Here is a 19,906-nt window from a genome sequence, read left to right as displayed (position 1 = left end):
ATGAAATGAAAGTTGGTAACATCTCTTATTAATTTGTAGGTCATGTATGCAGGAAAAAAGAAGGGAAGGTGTGAACTGTGAACTTTTTTTATTCAGATTAAATGGCTTGAGACTTATAATATTCTCGAGACAAATTCAATGCCACTGATTTAAAATGCCAGTCATGCTCTTTGACTGCAAACATGTTTGTTTTTGGCAAAGTCTGTTAGACAGTTCGTTAGATCAAAGAATAACCACCACCCATGAACAAATCAAACCCTATCACATATGGGAGAATCAAGCAAATAGTATGTCACACTAATTTTTCTAAATTAGTGAACTCGAGCTTTTGGAACTTGATTGGCTCAAGCTCAGTCAAGTTTTATAGTTGAACTTGATTTTATAATATATTCAAAACGATGGACTAATCAAGTAACCTTGTATTAGTTTGAACTTAATTTGTTTAGATTTAAAATTTTATGCAATAAATTTTAAAAAATTATTATTTAATCTTTATATTATAGAAAAATATAAATTTAAAATTTTATCCAATAAATTTTAAAAAGTTATTATTTAATCTTTATATTATAGAAAAATATGATTTTTTATTTAAAAAATATATTAAAATATCTCTGATATTTTAAAAATATACTAATTAATCTCTTAATTAATTTTAACTAATAAATTTTTTACTAATTAGTCTCTTAATTAATTTTAGCCAATAACTATTTTACTATTTAGTATTTGTAGTTTGAAAAAATTTATTAATTGATTTTTTAATTTTTTAAAAAGTCTACTAATTAGTGTATTCATATTAAAAGTATTTTAAATATTTTTAAAAATATTTAATAATTTAAATTCACAAACAATTAATGTATTTTTAAAAATTGAGTGATGAATTAATAAATTTCATATAACACATAAACTAATAACTCGTTAATCATCTTGTACTTAAATAATACTTTGCATGTTCACCTGTCCTTTTCAACTTTTCCCAACAAATAAGGTAAGCATTTTTATGACCTTGATCTCTATCTGAGAGGTAACCAGCCAGTTTTGTTTTCTTATACCAGACAACACAGTAAAGATTCGCAACACAAACTTCCACAGTTTAGTGGATATCAGTTGACTCATCTACTCTCAAACTCTTGCAGTTGCAGCTCAAGATATTATGATAAAGAGGAAGAAACCACTCTTTTCTCATAACCATAGTTGAATAATATGACACTATTGCACAAATCAAACCCCTTAGCAAACATCAATAACCTTCTCATTACATAACAAATCAAAGAGGAAAGCAATCTAAAACAAACACACTTTATCCCAGTTTCTTTTCTCTCCTTCGCATACATAGTTTGAGAGAAAGAAACTTTCTTTAATGAAAATTTAAGAAAATGAACTAATATAGGTGTAATATTAATCTTCTAAAATTGACATTAATGCACCCAGTTGCATATCACACAGCTCTCACAGCTTGAAATCTTGGTTCCTTGGGGAGGAACTTCTGCTCTGCATAAATTGACATGTAATCACCAAACACAAACTTGGGATATTCTTCATGATTCGTCTCCAGGTTAGCTTTCTCCAGCAGTTGTGGTGCAGGAGCTATGGTGGCTGTGAGAGATGGGTTGTAAAATGAAGCAAGTGACCTTCTGTTCCCGTTAGGAGCGGCCAGAACTCGGTGCCAGGCACTCTTGTACTTGCCATTGCTCAGGACCTCAATCTGATCACCAGTGTTTATGACGATAGTGTTTTTCAGTGGCTGCACATCAATCCATTGGTCATCCTTGAGGATTTGAAGACCTCCCACTTCATCATCTTGGAAGAGTAAGATGACACCTCCGGCATCCGTGTGAGCTCTCAGGCCGTTCACTAGCTCAGGATGAGGACATGGGGGATAGTGGCTTACTTTTGTACCAAAAAACGCATTATCTCCTTCACCACCATTGAGTGCCTTCTTGATGTATCCTTTGGGTAACCCCAAGTTCTCGTCCATTACTTCCATGATTCTCTCAGCTAATTTCTTCAGTTCAGCTCGGTATTCAGCCATGGTTTCTCTGTCATATGGATGTCAGAAATTCAGATCATATGCATAAATAATTATAGGAAGTAATAATTAGAGATGCATACTTGAATCCAGGAGTTTCTGATGGCCACTGGTTGTCGTCCAAGAGAATGAAGACATCTTCCCAGTCTACATTCTCCAATTTTTCACCATTTTTCTTCTCTGCCATATCCTTCAATGACTTCATCAGTTTCGAGTTCTTGAATTTTTCCTCCCTTTCCAGCTTATAGCACTCTGAGCTCACCTTCTTCACCCTCTCCAGGAGCTCCTCTGGAATTCCATGGTTCACCAGCTGCAACACAAGATCAAATAACTCATCATATAATATCTTTTTACGTAATCTTACAGAATTTGAAGTGCACCTACAATAATAATAATAATAATAATAATAATAATAATAATAATAATAATAATAATAATAATAATAATAAATCTTCTTCTTTGATCTGTTTTGTGATCAAATGCTAGGAAATTCCTGAAACAGTTGAAAGAAAACAAGAAAAACCTGGAAGAAGCCCCATTCCTCGCACCCATTAGCTATCTGAGCCATTGTCTGAGCTCTCTCCTCACCAGAGCCATTCACCTTAGAGAAATCAATCACTGGAATCGCCATTGAAGCAAAGAAACACAACTAAATTAAAGCTCAGAGAGAGAGAGAGAGAGAGAGAGGCTATGTTTGGTTGTGTGGTGGATGAAAACAAGGGAAGATTAGGTGTATTTATAGAAACATTTCCCGCCATGCATCTTCATTCTTACAACGTCAACCACCTCTTGTTTCCTTTTGTATAAAGTAGCCGTTAGGGTGAGGTGAGAGAGACGGTGACCTTTTTTCTTTTAATTTGTTTTCAAAGTTTCAAATATCAACAAACCAGGTGAAGGTCAATGCTTAATTAGCCTTAATTAATCATTTCTTAATTATCCAACTAAACTGCTTTGCTTTCAGGTGATCCATGCCTAATTAATTAACTCTCTTACAACTATTTTTATATTTTCTTTTACATTACTTCATGCCACGTGTATGTCCTTGATCTCTCTCGGCCCCTCCTCTGACCTCTCTGCTGCATCTTGACCGTCAGATGTTATTGTACTATAGTTACTTATAACTAAAAAAAATATCTGGGATGGTAATATCTCTCCTTTCTAATTAACGGTCTTAATTCAAGAGAATTGCTCTTTTAAAATAAAAGGAAAAAAAAAACTTTACATCAACCCTGATCACTGATCAGCATGACAGCGGTATTCGGTTTAAATACAAAAAATTAATTAAATTAAATTAATTTAAAATTTTAGTTTAGCTTTTCATTTATAACGATTTGAATCGATTTTTCATTTTAAAATTTTTAATTATTTCGATTCAATTTGATTTTGATAAAAAAAATTAAAAAAATTAAACTAAATGGATTAATAATAATAATATATTATTTTTAATAATATAGAAAAATTAGATCATATTAAAATTAAAATATTTTATTTAATTAAATTTTAAAATATTAAAAATAAAATATAAAAAGTTAAAAATTTATTAAAAGTTGAAATCAAACAAACCGAATTGAATTGAATCTAATCAGATCGATTCAATTCAATTCGACTTCTGATCAAAATCAATTCGATTTGATTTTTATAAACACTAAAATTTTAAATTTCTATTTATTCAATTAAATTAAATTTTAAATCAAATCGATCGAATGCTCACCCCTCCGCTATCTCTTCTCTTCTCTTTATTCCTCTCTAATTTCTCTCTAATTTCTTTGACTTGCCAGATAATTTGAGTATGAATTCTTTGCCATGTGTCATTGATACCACCTTACTCATGTGCAGTATTCCCATATATTCTTCCAAATTTTAATTTTTTCTTAAAAACCCATTTATCTTTTTATATTTTATATTGAATTTTCCAATTCATTTTACTTATAATTGAAATCTCTACCGACTACTTCATCAATCTTGTTGACCACTCTCATTATGTATTATATACATAAACCCTAAAACCCAATTGACTTTTCACACATGGAAATGTTACCTTCTCAAGGACAAGTGATCATGTCATTAAATTAATCATACACTGATTTGCAGGCACAGTTTGAGGGCTAAGGAAAAGGAAAAATAGTTAATTAATTAATACATATTGTCAACTTCATGGAAAAAGAAATGATCTTTAAACTAAAACCAGCTATATACTTTGGTGTGTTTAGTTGGCCTTGTGCTTTTGGTTCTAATGGTGTCCGAATGTTAGGGCACATTTCTGAGAGTACAGACAATACTGGCCGTTTGATTAACAACTGATGATTATGTTAGAAAAAACAAATGAAAATATATGTTAACTTCATAATACTTGTAGGACTCTTGTTAGAAAACCAATCTTGTTCATTGCTGTACTTAGTGGTACTTAACCAGTCTCCAACCATTGTCAAATTTCTTACCAATCTAATGTTCGGTTTCTGCATTATTGGCATTTCCAGATCCCATCATTTTATGATCTGTTTATTTCTTGTTTTTGAAATAAAAATAAAAAACGGTGAATACAATATAAAATCTCTCAAATTTATTCAAAAGCACTTATTATCAAACTGTTTATCTATTATTATGTTATTATATTATAGTGTATTTAATTTAATAAAAAGGTCATAATGTATTAGTGAAATATTAAATTATTATTATTATTATTATTTAATTATATTAATATATAAATTAATTATTATAATATTATTTTATTTTATTTTATTTTTAAAAAATTTTAAAATATTTTTTAATATTTAATATAATATAAATGATTAACATCACCAATACAAAAATATAAAATATCCATCATATGTATTTTATTAATGTACCCCAATTACAATTAACGAAAAAAAATATATATTAAAGTACAGCTAATAGTTAAGCTATTTTGAACGTGGGATTCATTGTTCAAAGGTCAACTCAAACTCCCTTTTTTTTTTTTTTTAATCTTCATTAGAGAAATGTTCCCTAACCATTATTAGTATTATTATTGTTATTGTGGAGAGCTGGGTAGGCTAAACATTATTCGGTTTAAACGGATAAAATTAATTTAATTAAATTAATTTAAAATTTTAATTTAATTTTTTATTTATTTTAATTTTTAATTTTAAGTATTTCGATTTAATTTTAATTAAAAAAATTAAAAATTAAACCGAATTAATTAGTGATAATAATATATTATTTTTAATAATATAGAAAGTTAGATATAATTAAAATTAAAATATTTTAATTAAAATTTAAATACTAAAAATAAAATATAAAAAATAAAAACTCTATTGAAAAATTTAACTGATTAAACTAAACAGAATTATATCGATTTGATTTTTATTTAATTTTTTTTTAATTTAATTTTTATAAATATTAAAATTTTAATTTTCAATTTATCCAATTCAATTTGATTTTAAATCGAATCGATTGAATACTCATTCTTAAAACTCGCACTTACTAAATATAAAATTAAATCTCAGTTTATTTTATGAAAAAAATATATTTTTTCTAATTTTTATATTCAGAATAATGAGAAAAATTAATCAATAAACATGTTTTCATAAAAAAAATTAAATCATTTTAAATAAAATAATTTCTAAAAAATATTTTTTTTAAATTAAATAATGAAAAATGTTTTTCAAAATAGAAACAAATAGAGTTTAAACTATATGAAAGAAGCTGAAATATTTGCAACGTTAGGATTAAGCCTCACACAAAATTTTGAAATTAACCATTAAAATTCACAAATACATAAATATTTATAATTAAAATTTCATTATAAAAAGAGCATATATACTTAATTGCCAATTGTATATGATGAGTTGGTCAATATTTTAATAATTAATAAAATTTAATGTATTTAAAATAAAAATTAATAAAAAAAATTATATTTTTTAATATACGTAAACAAAAAAAATAGAATAAAAAAACTATAATAATTAAACCATAAAAATAATTCTCAAAATTTTAAATTTAACTAAAATTATTAATTACAAAATATATTTAGTATTATATTTAGTGTAAAAAAGCGAACATAAATATTATTTGTGTAAATGCATTCCCCCAAGACAATGTCCAACATAAAGGAAGTGCTCTATCTTCTTGAAATCAGAGAAATTGTGTAATGTTCATGCATGCAGGCTAATAAATCTCTCTCTGCTTCTTCTTCTTCACATGCTGCTGACTAATGGTGTTTCTAACTAGGCACACAAAACTTGTCTAGGTTGCCTGTACATGCCATTTCTTTATGTTGTCTGTCTTCCTCTCTTTCATTATCATCATAATTTAAAAAAATTACTTACTTACTCCCTATAAAAATATTTATTATTTAATTATTTTTAATTTTTAAAAATATATTAAAATATTTTTAATATTTTAAAAAATTTATTAATTAATTATTTTAATTTAACAGTTAAATATTATTAAAAAATTTAGAATAATTCTAATACGGATAAATTAATTAATAAATTTTTTAAAAATTTCAAAAATTAATAAATAAATTTTTTAAAATTATAAAAATTAAATAATAAAATAATTAATTATAAAAATTAAAAAAAATTAATTAATAGATGTTTTAAATTATTAAAAAGTTTTTAATATATTTTTTAAAATTACGGAGGTAACTATGGCCATGGACCGGTTTCGACAATTTAATTTATTTTTCAAACCAAATTAAAATCAATCTGATTTAAAACAGTTAATTTTTTAATAGTTTTGATTTGATTTTAACCGATCACAATTTTAGTTTTTTACGGTTTCAGTTCTGGTTTTAATTAAATTTAAATTATATACTGTTAATTTGAATTTAATTTAAAAAAATAATTAAATTAAAATTTTAAATAAAATATAAAAAATAAATAAGTAAATTGTATAATATATTTATTATATGATAAATAAAATAATATACCTTTAATATAAAAATAAAAAATATTACATTTAAATATAAATAATATTTTTTTATAAAATAAAAATAAATTTAAATTTAAATATAATTATTTAATAATTTAACTTGTTTTTATATAATAAATTTTTTTAAAATAATTTATTTAAAAAATAATAAATTAAACTGAGATCGAATTAAAATGTAAATTTAAACCGATCGATTTTGGTTCAGTTTCAATTTTAATTTATGAAAGAGAAAATTATAATCAGATTCTAGTTTAAGGTTTCAAAAATCAAAATTAATTGACTGATTCAATTCTAATTCGATTTATAATTTTAACTGAACAGTAATCATATGTAGTAATAACTAAGGTTTTTTTTTTTATGGTTCAGGTCAATGTTATTTTATCTTATTATTATAATATATATTTTTTAAAAAAATTATAATAATATTGTATTTCTTTTCCATTAATTTAACTAAAATATTATAGTATCAGTGCAAAGTCATCTCCATGGTCGGCATCCCCAAGTCCATATATTTGTCAACCAAGTTTCATCCGCATAAACAATTGTATTTTACGTTATTCCTGTGATCTTGTCTGCAATATAATTATAATTAAATTATTATTTTAATTATTTACTTCTTATATTCATAAATGTGCATAGTTATAAAACTATGTTTATATTGATCATAATAATTTCTCTTTTTTTTCCATAACTAAAAAATTACTTATTAGAAAATTCTCAACAAAGAATTTAAAAATGGCTAATATATATATTCTCAATATTAATTAATTAATTAACCTTTATTTAAATAATCATAATTATCCATATAAATTAAGCAATTATACATATAACCACAATAAATTCCTAATTTATATTTTTTAAATAATTTTTGACCGATTGAATTTTGAATTATTATATGAAGATGTCGGCCAAATTTGATGGCTAATTAATTATAAATTACATTGTTTTCGATATTAGTAAAAAATAATTAATTTTTTTTTATTATTTTACCAGTATAATCTTCTTCTAAATATTTGAACTAATTTTTGTATATAGAAAAAAAAAAAAAAGGAAATGACTTTTCTAGAAACTACTTGTTTATTTTTGTATACGTCACAGAAATTGAATAGGAAGATTTGAATGTATGGAAAAACAATATGAAAATGGGAATACGTGGATGATGTCCCTCTCAAGTGATCCATCTGATGTCAGTAACACGTGGAAGTATGAGTAATGAATGCTGCTTTTCATACAATTATTGCATCAAATATTTTTTAAAAAATTTATTAAAACTTTTATATGTAAATTTGTTAACATATTTATTTTTTAAATTAAAATTAAATAATAAACAATAAATTTTTTAAATATAAATATTTTCTGCAAATAAATAAAGAATCAGTGTATATACTTTAATAAAGAATCAAACTTATATTATATTTATTAAATAAAATCAAACTTATATTATATTTATTAAATAGGTATGTAATGTTATTTTAGTAAAAAAAAAGTGATTAAAGTCATTTTGGGGCATGATATGTGAGAGAGATTGCTTCAATTTTATAATAATTTGTTAAAAGGAAAAGTAAAAGGCATTTCGATTTCTTTATGATAAGGATACGTGTCAAAGAGATTGAGTTGGTTTACAATATTATCTCTACAGCTGTATTTCGTGAGCTACAAGTGTCCTACTATGTATACATCACTTACCATTGTAAACACTATAAATATGTAAACAATACAGAGCAATAAACAAGTTAAAAATTCACACAATTATTTTAGCCTTCATATGGTATCAGAGCCTTTCGGCTCCAAAGCTAAATCTGATTTCTCTTCCTTTTTCCTTTAATTAAACATGTCGACTGAAGGTTCTCTTATTTCTAGTTCTAGCAGCTCTGACACTGCTGGAGATCTTTCTTCTCAATCTGCTGGTGCGATTATTTCCTCATCTTCTTCTACTATGCAAACACCCAATGTTACTCAATTTCTGTCCATCAAATTAACCTCAAATAACTATCTTTTGTGGCATGCTCAGATTATGCCATTACTGCATGGGTATCGATTGGCTTCATATGTTGATGGTACTGGTGCTGCGCCACCAGAATTGCTTCAAAATGGATCTCCTAATCCGGCGTTTACAGATTGGTTTTGCCAGGATCAAGTGGTTCGTAGTTGGATTAATTGCTCTGTGTCTGAGTCTATTCTTCATCAAATAACTCGATGTAAGACTGCTAGAGAAGCATGGGATAAATTAGCTGTCATTTATTCCACTGGGGCTAAAACGCAAGTCCAACAGTTGCGTAAACAATTGAAATATTTAACCAGAGGCTCAGATTCTATTGATGAATATATGCGAAAAGCAAAGTCTTACTTTGATCAATTGTGTGCAGTTGAAGAAGGTTCCATTACTGAAGATAATTTAGTTTGTGATGTTCTTCAAGGGTTGGGACCCGAATATCGTCCTTTTACTCGAGCAATTGAAGCTCGCAATCAGAAGATTGGTTTTGACGAATTATATGCGTTATTGTTGAGTGAAGAAACGCAATTGAAGGTTGATTCTTTAATCACAAATGTTGCTGCAAATGTACCTCCTACTGCTCATTTTGCAAATTCAGGGAGAGGTAGTAGGGGCAGAGGCAGGTACTCTAGAGGACGTGGAAGAAGCAACTACTGGCACAATAATTCCTCCACTGGTCGTCACTCCTCCTCAGCATCTCTTACTTGTTTCAACTGTAATGGGACTGGTCATGTATCTAGGCAGTGTCCTTCACCGAAACACACTCCTCATGCACATGCGGCAACAACTGATGCTGATTTATCTAATGCTTGGATGGTGGATTCAGGGGCAAATTATCATTTAACCTCTACTCCGGAAACAATTGCTCGTCCGACTCCTGTCACTGATGGAACAACTCTCACAATAGCTGATGGTAACACTCTCTCACTTTCTAGTCGTGGGTCTTCTGTGTCTTCTATTAATGGTCGTAATTTTCATTTCAAAGACATTCTTTATTCACCTTCGCTTACTAATAATCTATTGTCAGTCTCAGCTTTCACTGCTCATAATAATGCATCTATTGAGTTTTTTCCTGACAAATATTTTGTGAAGGATATCCTCACGAAACAGGTCCTGTACCAAGGCCCGAGTAGGAATGGTCTCTATCTTTTTCCAATGGCGCAAGTTCGATCATTTCAACCCAAAGCCTTTCCAGCAACCATTTCACTGTGGCATGAGAGATTGGGGCATGCTAATGTTCGGCTTGTTTATGATGTTCTTAGGAAAAATAATATCTCTTTTGATTCCAATAAGAAGTTTCAATTTTGTCATGCTTGTAATGTGAGCAAATCACATAAACTTCCATTTTCTGAATCCAATTATTGTGCTACACAACCTCTTGAATTGGTTTGTTCGGATGTCTGGGGTCCTGCACCTTTTCTTTCAAATGACGGGTATCGTTATTATGTGCTTTTTTATGACCATTTTAGCAAGTATAGTTGGCTATATTTCTTGAAACAAAAGTCTGAGGTTTTGTCAGTTTTTATACAATTTCGTACACATGTGGAGAAATACTTTGGGGTACCCATTAAAAATTTCCAATCTGATTGGGGGGGAGAATATAGGTCCTTAACCACTTACTTAAAGCAACATGGAATCACACAGAGAGTTTCTTGCCCGCATACCCCAGAACAAAATGGTTGTGCGGAAAGGAAACATAGACACTTAGTCGAACTTGGGAGATCTTTGTTAAACCATGCTTCTGTTCCCTACAAATACTGGCCTTATGCTTTTAGTACTGCTGTGTATACAATTAATAGACTACCATCTTCTTTGTTGCAAGGGAAAACACCTTTTGCATGTTTGTTTCATGAATCTCCAAACTATGATGAATTACGGGTTTTTGGGTCATTGTGTTATCCCTGGTTAAAACCTTACTCTCCTCATAAATTAGCACCAAAATCATCTTCTTGTGTTTTCCTGGGGTATAGCAAACTTCACAAAGGATATACTTGTCTTGAGGTTTCTTCTGGTCGTATATTCATCTCACGACATGTTTTATTTTTCGAGCAGGTGTTTCCGTTCAAGACGTTAAATGATAATTTGTCTCTCACAAAAGCAGCAGACAGTCCAACCTCCATTCCTCTGCCTCCAGTACCGAATATGTTACACTCCCAAGCTGGAATTCTTGGAAAATCTCCAATAGACGGGACTGTTTTTTGTCCTAATCTGAATTATTCCACTTTACAGCAGCATTTTGATCAAGAAAGGAGTAATACAGCTACTGGTTTTGAGCTTTTGTCCAATTCAGCTCCCCACACTCCAATCCGCAGCGTTTCATTAAACGCAGATCAGACCGAAGTTGGCTCCACTCCAATTGCGTCAAGCCCAGTTGTTCCTCTAAACACAAATCAAGCTGAGTTGATTAGTTTTCGCCGAACCGACTCGCTTCCATCTCCCACAACAACACGCACCGTTTCATTAACTCCTTCTCCCAATCCTTTATCACAACCAGCTTCTGTTCTTGAATTACAGTCTCATGAACCAGCTCCATTACCAATCAAGACACATACCATGGTCACTCGGAAGCAAACAGGAAACCTTAAACCGCAGCAACCATGGTCTCCACAATCTCATCACGCTTGTGTCCCTGATTTTGTTCCTACATCTTACACTCAAGCTATTAAACAATCAAAGTGGAGAGAAGCTATGATTCAAGAACTTAATGCTCTTATTCAAACGGGTACTTGGGAATTGGTGCCGCGGCAGCAAGCTCAAAACGTTGTAGGATGCAAGTGGGTTTTCAGAATAAAGCAGAGATCAGATGGAAGCATTGAACGCTACAAAGCACGGCTTGTAGCCAAGGGATATCATCAACGGCCCGGAATCGATTATTTTGAAACTTTCTCTCCTGTGGTGAAACCTACTACAATTCGGATTGTTTTATCTCTAGCTGTTTCTAATGATTGGTTGATAAAACAGTTGGATGTATCGAATGCATTTCTTCATGGCGATTTGGATAGTGAAGTCTACATGGAACAGCCTCCAGGATTTTGTGATCAAAATAAACCAGATTATGTTTGTCGTCTTAGACGTTCACTTTATGGGCTTCGCCAAGCTCCTCGGCAATGGTACAAACGGCTGAATCAAGCTTTAATCAATCATGGGTTTCGGGTTTCCCCTGCCGATTCTTCGCTGTTTCATTATGTCAAAAATAATGTTACTCTTTTTGCATTAGTTTACGTTGATGACATCATTTTGACAGGCACATGTTCTCACACTTTGAATAACATCATTTTGTCTCTCCAATCTGAGTTTCTGTTAAAGGATTTGGGGTCATTAGAGTATTTTCTGGGAATGGAGGCTACCAAGACCACAGATGGGTTGTTGTTAACACAACAAAAATACATTACAGATTTGCTTCAAAAAGCTAACATGTCTGAGTGTCGGGGAATTTCTACACCTGCTGCAACAAAAGGAACTGTCACTTCTTTAGCTAATCAATCATTTTCTGATCCTACCTTATATCGGAGCATAGTTGGGGGACTCCAATATTTGAGCCTAACAAGACCAGAAGTTTGTTACTCAGTTCATAAGGTTTCACAATTTTTACATTCCCCAACCGAAGATAATTGGAGTTCTGTGAAACGTATTTTGCGGTATCTCAAAGAAACGTCTACTCATGGTTTATTGATCACAAAATCCAAATCCACAAATCTAAATATTTATTCTGATGCTGATTGGGCTACTGACACTACAGATAGGAAATCCATCACTGGATATGCTATTTTCATGGGCAACAATCTTGTTTCTTGGAATTCAAAGAAACAACAGACAGTTGCGCGATCCTCCACTGAAGCGGAGTATAGAGCTGTTGGTCTTGCAATAACTGAAATGGTTTGGATTCAAGCACTATTACGAGACATCAATTATCACTCCCCAACCATTCCAAACTTATGGTGTGATAATATAGGTGCGACTTATCTTTCGGTCAATCCGATGTTTCATGCAAGAACGAAACACTTGGAAGTGGATTTCCATTTTGTTCGTGATAAAGTTCATAACAAAGAAGTTAAAGTCCAGTTCATATGTTCAAAGGATCAATTAGCGGATATTTTAACTAAACCACTTCCCAGAATTCGTCATCAAATGCTCATGCATTCTTTAACAATTCGATCACTCCCACGACTGCTCGAATTGAGGGGGCCTGATAAGGATACGTGTCAAAGAGATTGAGTTGGTTTACAATATTATCTCTACAGCTGTATTTCGTGAGCTACAAGTGTCCTACTATGTATACATCACTTACCATTGTAAACACTATAAATATGTAAACAATACAGAGCAATAAACAAGTTAAAAATTCACACAATTATTTTAGCCTTCATACTTTATAAAGACATATCAACCATTATTTTCACTTGTTACAGTTAAATTCAAATTTACTTAAATAATTTTTAAATTTATTTTTTATTTAATTTAAAATAATTAATTTAAATTATTTAATAATTTTTAAATTAAAATATATATATTACTAATTTAATTGATAATTTAAAAACTTTTTCCTTTGCTGGCTTACCTTTTATTGTTGTTAAGCTACTCCACGTACTTGTCTTCGATCTGTATAGAATAATTATTTGAGAGGTTTGTAATTTAATTTTTAAATATTGTTATTATTAATAAATTAATTTTTATATTTTTAAAAATTTATTAAAATATTTTTTTTAATAAAATAATATTTTTATTTATTTTATTATTAAAAATATAATAAAAAATTAAATTATTCTCTCTCTTTTTTTGTTCTCCTTCTCCTTTTTCTTTCATTTTTTTCTCATTTTCGTTTTTTTTTTAATTTTTTTTAAGATGGAGAAAAAACAGAGGTAATTATTATTTTTTTTATTATTATCATCTTTTTCTCTTTCTTTTTTTTTATCATCATCTTCTTCAATTTTTTTTATTTTTAGGAGGAGAGAATATTTTATTAATAAAAAAATAATAAGAACGTTTTAATAGATATAAAAAAGAATAAATACATTTTAATAGATATAAAAAAAATAAATACGAAAATATAAAAATTAACTTATTAATATTGATAATACCTAAAAACTAAATAAAAAATTTTATTTAAAAACAAAATTAAAATTTAAAAATTCTCTATAATTTTAAATTAATTTTTAACAAAAAAGAGAACGGTAAAACTATTTCGTTAAGAGAGAATATATTTCTAAAAATATAAAAACAAATCTATTATTAACAACCTCTTTCAAACTTCTTTCACTATAAAAAAATATTTTTCTATATTCATAACTTGTTTTCAAACAAGAGAATAAAAATAAACATAAAATTATTCATAAATATTTACGATATGTTTCCCATGGTAACTGGATTCATGAATTATGAGCGGAATTGATAGTATTTTTTAAAATAATTACAGGCCAAAAATATCTTTTAATATAAAAAATATTAATTATTTTTGTAACAGCAATTGAAATGATATTAACTCTTATTTATTTATTATCTATATTACTCCATAATCAGAAATTAAATAATAGATCTGCCTAAATATTTTTCATACCTTTCCAAATTCTACTTGGTTTAAACTAATCAACACTTTAACAAAATGATGATAATGATATTTTAAATTATGGGTAAATATATATTATAGAAAAATTAATTGTTAGTTTTCGTAATTTTTTGTGAAACTAATTATTTAATTTTTTTTATTTTTAAAAATACATAAAAGTAATTTATATTTTTCAAAACCGTTTGTAGGATTAGAATTGCATTAAAATCAATAAAATAATTGGGGATGTGCATGAATTTACCAAAAGATGTATTGGGCTCAAATACAAGCTCGTGAGAAAGAAGAGAAGATTACCAAAGCCCATAATTTAATTTCAGAGATTAAATTCAAATTAAAATCCAATTGATGTTTTTATTCGGTTGGATCTTTTGTTTTTAAAGTACTCTCCAAACAGAACAGAGTGGGCAATATCTTACTAACCCATGTATAAGGTTCACCAATACTAAGTGAAATCAGTGTTTTGTCTATTCCACCCTCTCAATTGCGCTTTTCTCCTTTAATGCAGTGAGGATTTTTTAGTCTTTTTGCCTGTTTTGCTTCACCTGCCTGCGGCTGTTCAATGGTTCTCTGTACGTGGAATGATACTCTCCTTTCTTATATTACCGCTACAGACAAGATCTGAAAGGAGCTTTTTTGCTTGTATCACTATATAGATGTGGTTTACATAAATTTACATAAGCGTTTCTTACACACTGTAATTACTAATTAGAGCAGAAACTATGTTGAGAAGCTATTAACTTTGCTGTGTATTTTTCATATTCTAGCATTTTAAGGCATGTGGGCATTTTGCCTTCTGAAAGTTCAGTGGCCAACTGTGCTGGGAAACCACCATAGATTTTTGGCAGGCACAACACTACATCCTCCCAAGTGAGAGTTTGAGCACTGGTGAGAACAATGTCCTCAGTCAAACAAGCATCGAATGATTTCACAAAAACTTAACAAGGCTATGAGCCTACAAAGCAAGGGTTGAGTTGAGCACAAATGTAATCCAAAAAAAAAGAAAAAAGAAAATGATTACCTGGCCGGATTTTGATCACTCTCCATAGTAATATACCTGCTACGACGAAGTTTCACTAGTTTAGCATTTCTGTTCATGGTAAACCTAAAAAGGCAGATGTAAAGCATATATGCATATCATCCCAGAAATTTCTAGCATGGTAGATTGGAACTGGAAGCACTACTTGTGTCGTGATCGCATACAGAAGTGATATGATCTTTAAGATCAGGAGTTCAACGTCATGGAAATGTTGAAGTAAAAGGATGCCTGTGTAGTAGATAAGATGTACCTGAATTGTTCTATCACCATAACCGACGAAAAGCTTTCCTTGTGAGTATAACAAAGATGTTACAGCAGAACCACCTGGGACTGATCCAATGGATCTGGCATCTACTTGAAATTCATCTCCTGATAATTCCTATCATCAAATGCTACATGGATCAGGTTGAAAGAAGAGTCCAAAAAAACAAAATAGTACCCATCCACGCAGTGGAGAAAAAAAAAATTCCAGACACCTAAAATAATTTATACTAAAATTCTTATATAGGAATATCCCAAAGAATTTAGCTTTCAAACTCTATAAATGAAAAGATGACTTGAATAAGTACCTGTACATTGATAGTTTTGTCCCAACCTCCAGTAAACAGATATCTCCCCTCCATACAAATAGCAAAAATGGAGCCATTGTGGGGTTGCATCGATTTCAAAAACACATCATTTCTCCATATCTGATAATGATAAATGTTTTCACTGATGAATTTCTTCTCCAAGGGAAAGATGCAACCAAGCAAATTGATTTTGTGCTCAAAGAAGGAAAGCTACCAAAAATGAGTACAGAATGAAACAAGAAATATCATTCCACAGCTCAACCAAAATGTGCTTACTGATTAAATTTCCAATCACAGAAAATATACTCCACCAAGTGATTCAAGGATTTCTATAAATGTTGTTTTATCAGATTACACTTGTGTCGAACAGGCGTTCAAAGAATCCATAAAGCACAGCGGTTTATGAAATCAATGCATATATTCAAGCACAAAAGCAACACAAACAAAAATGATTGATACGTGCATCTTTAAATGTATGTTTAAGAATATAGACAAAATGATGGATTTTGCTTTTTCTATTTTCAATTTTATATTCATGAAACTCAGGAGTGGATATATTTTCTAATATTTTCTCTCTCCTATTCAGAGACAAAATTGACAACTTCACAATTGTAATAACACTGTACTAAAACATTTCAGATATGTTCAGTTAGAATTCAATAAACCAAATGAAAAAGTTCAGTGGGTTAAATGGCACATGACTCACTTGGAGGGCTTAACAGCAAAAAAACTTAAAAGTTTAAGGGCGTAAACAATATCGGTTATTCTTTTCTAAAAAAGCAGTCTCAAGTTTCAAACTCAATGCCCACAAACAATTGGTGGTGGTGGTTACAGTAAATGTCATGACCTTACTAAACTTGCCAGTCTCCCATGATCCTAGTACTAACTTGAGAGTCTGTCACTAGTACAAACAGATGCAGCATGTAAACCTTAGGAATAAATACATTTGGTATCCTCATGAGAATGGGAATAAAAGCAATTTGGAAGATTCAGACCACATATAACCTTTACATGTCCATTTTCATGCGCTGCAACAAGCTGATTCTGGCAAACAAAAAGAGACAAGACAGAGGTCACAGTTCCTGGCACATCTTCACCTAACACTGTCAAAAGACTATGATCGCTTAGACTCCACAGTCGAATGGTCCCATCCCAACTCCCGCTATAGAGAATTCCATCACATGCTGCTAATGTGGAAACTACCGATCTATGACCATCCATAGTGCTTAGTAGAATTCCATCCTTGAGAAAATAAATAAATAAACGGAAAACAAATCAGGATCATATATCTTCACGTCTTGTATGAAATGAAGTAAGAGTTAAGGATCATGCATATTCATGTTTGAATCAAGGCATTACCTGCAACGACCACGCTTTAACTGACCTATCTCCACTTCCAGTGTAGAGATATCCATTCCCTGCTGTAGCCAAAGCATGAATTCCACTATATCGCCAATCTTTTTGCTCATACCATTTCTTTAACGGTTCTTGCCTCAGAGGAATAGTAATGCTCCAGATAAATATGCCACCTCCACTATCACCACTTACGCATAAGGGTTGTTCTTCATCAACATAAATAACAGCCATTACTTTATGTTCATGACCTTTAAATGTATGTAAATGAGAAAAATCCTGCATAAAAAATTGCAGATAAGTTCAAGGAATGAGAAATGAGAAATTTTATCATTGCCTTTTCTGCTGCATACCTGCAAAGACCAGACTTGAACTGATTTATCAAATGACGAGCTAAACAAATATCCCCCTGAAATAGAAACACAGTGCATTCAGGAATATAACTGATCAACTTGGAAGCACTTTTTCCCCTTCCCCTCAGAGGATAGCAGAGAATTTTTCATCCACTATTGAAACTAAATAAATGAAAAGTAACATCAAAGATACATGTTTGTTTTCAGACGACTGACAAACCAAAACAATCTAAAAGTTCAAAATAACACGCATGAGAAACCTGGTACAGCCCGAGAAACAGGGGAAAGTAGGAAAATGGATTGAGAAAGCATAATCTTGCAATCTAAAAGCATTAGATGAGAACTTCACACCTCCAATGGCTAATCCTGTTACACAATCAAGATGTCCCTGCATATCCTTCAATTTGACTTTTCCCTCCAAAAGACCATAAAAAAAATCTTTATCAACCCTCATCCCCTCACCTTGATTTGGCTTTTCTGCACTGCTGTTATCTGCTCCGAGCACCTCATCTTTTTTGAGTATTTCTGATATTTTCTTGGGCAGCAGAGAAAATTCACCAAGAGCCAAGCAATGTACCTTACTCTTCTCATGAACAGTCCCATCCAACCTGAGCATACTATCCAACTGAAGTTTAGTGATTAACTCTCGAACACATTTCCACACTTCAACTACAAGCGGGCGACTCTCTGGATCAATATTTAAACATCTGCATAGAATCTTCTGCAATGATTCACATTCCTCACCTACTTTACTTCCTAACAGCGCTCTTACTTTCTCCATCAAACCCATGAAAAGACCTGAAAAATCCAAACTGTTCTCCTCACTTACTTCTGAAATAAAATTATCCACATAATCAACCAGCTCTTCAGTGAATTGTTTCCCGATAAGAAGTCTAAGCAAAATACAAGCCAATGACCAAACATCTGAGCTGAGGATAACAGAATGTTTAAAGCTAACACAATCTACCTCTATGGCATCTTTCTTCAATATCTCAAACAACATTTCAGGACTCAAAAAGGCCTCTCTTTCAAAAGATCCACTCACCAATTTTCCTATTTCCTTATCGCAAATCCTTCTCCCATCAAAACCAGTTTCCATGATGACCTCATGAACAGCCCCTCCTGTCACCAAAACCTCACTCAAACTGAGATTTACATGTCCAAAATCATCCATTTCAAAACAAGACAGACCTAAGCAACCCATACATAAGCCTTCCACATGCGAAGCAATCACTGCTTCACACATTTCCATTCCCATCATTGCAAAACTAGACAAACCATTTTTGTTTAAACCATCTTCAAACTCAGGCAATTGATCTAGAATGCCATTCAATCTCTCAAAAACTAAATACAAAACTCCATATTTCAAATCAGCCCACAAGCCATAAACTTTACAAGTCCTAGAGTTTTTGGAACAGACTTTCAAAATCGAACTCAGTTCCTCTCTCACCTCCTTTTTCATTCCATACAAACAATTCATAATCCCAGCATCATAACTTAACTTAAAAACGGAGCTTTTCTCACTGACGGGAAAAGAAACACCAGCAAACTTGAAAAGCCTCACCTTTCTATTACCCTCCTTCAAACACCCGAATCCATTCTCTTTCTCCTCAACTAGAACACTATCATTGGGGAGGACCCAATTCTTCCACATAGCATAAAACTCATCAGACCATAAACGAACAGAGTCAACTTGATGATGATGGTGTTGGAGGTTATTCTGGGCCTTGTTGTGGGGTTTTGGGGGATTTTGAAGTTGAGAGGTGGTGGGAATCAGCCTGAGGAGGTCGATATTCTTGGGAAGAAAAGAGGGGCCTTGCGATGGGAACTTGACAAGTTGGATACACGCCGGACAGCGAATGGTTAGAGGATATTTTTGAGGGAGGCTTTTAAGGCATGACTCGCAGGTTGTGTGTCCGCAGGCGAGAACACGCGGAATTGTGTACTCGCCGTCGTAGGTCTGCAAGCACACCGGACACTCGGGCACATCCGGCGACTCCATTTGCAGTTGGTCCATCACTCATTCACCATGCCAGTGACACCACGGAGACAATTAGACAAACCGCGAAATGGCTAGGAGTCAGCAGTAATACGACGTC

At 31.1% G+C, this 19,906-nt stretch overlaps 2 protein-coding genes across 12 annotated transcripts; both read right to left on the bottom strand.

The window, feature by feature from the left end:
• Positions 1-1,154: 1,154 nt before the first annotated feature.
• Positions 1,155-2,797, bottom strand: LOC110607019 (1-aminocyclopropane-1-carboxylate oxidase 5). Its single transcript, XM_021746063.2, has 3 exons — positions 2,550-2,797; positions 2,110-2,336; positions 1,155-2,036 (listed from the first exon to the last, which is right to left on the bottom strand). Exons 1-3 carry the CDS (start codon positions 2,655-2,657, stop codon positions 1,436-1,438), a joined length of 936 nt encoding a protein of 311 aa, XP_021601755.1. The 5' UTR covers positions 2,658-2,797; the 3' UTR covers positions 1,155-1,435.
• A 12,318-nt stretch (positions 2,798-15,115) lies between these two features.
• Positions 15,116-19,900, bottom strand: LOC110607041. Of its 11 annotated transcripts, none has more exons than XM_043952954.1 (9): positions 18,159-19,899; positions 17,808-17,863; positions 17,461-17,733; positions 17,107-17,343; positions 16,102-16,221; positions 15,783-15,911; positions 15,515-15,598; positions 15,441-15,448; positions 15,116-15,317 (listed from the first exon to the last, which is right to left on the bottom strand). In XM_043952954.1, the coding sequence occupies exons 1-7, from the start codon at positions 19,822-19,824 to the stop codon at positions 15,575-15,577; spliced, it is 2,505 nt and encodes an 834-aa protein (XP_043808889.1). In that variant the 5' UTR covers positions 19,825-19,899; the 3' UTR covers positions 15,116-15,317; positions 15,441-15,448; positions 15,515-15,574. The 11 variants fall into 11 exon arrangements, with proteins under 11 accessions (XP_043808889.1, XP_021601783.1, XP_021601785.1 ...); XM_021746091.2 differs by having other exon boundaries at positions 15,515-15,553; XM_021746093.2 differs by having other exon boundaries at positions 15,515-15,550.
• Between the last annotated feature and the right edge of the window lie 6 nt (positions 19,901-19,906).

The sequence above is a fragment of the Manihot esculenta genome, chromosome 18, assembly GCF_001659605.2.
Source record: "Manihot esculenta cultivar AM560-2 chromosome 18, M.esculenta_v8, whole genome shotgun sequence".
NCBI classification, from domain to species: domain Eukaryota; kingdom Viridiplantae; phylum Streptophyta; class Magnoliopsida; order Malpighiales; family Euphorbiaceae; genus Manihot; species Manihot esculenta.
The sequence above is the reverse complement of the archived record's forward strand: the minus strand, read 5'-3'. Positions and strand labels throughout refer to the sequence as shown.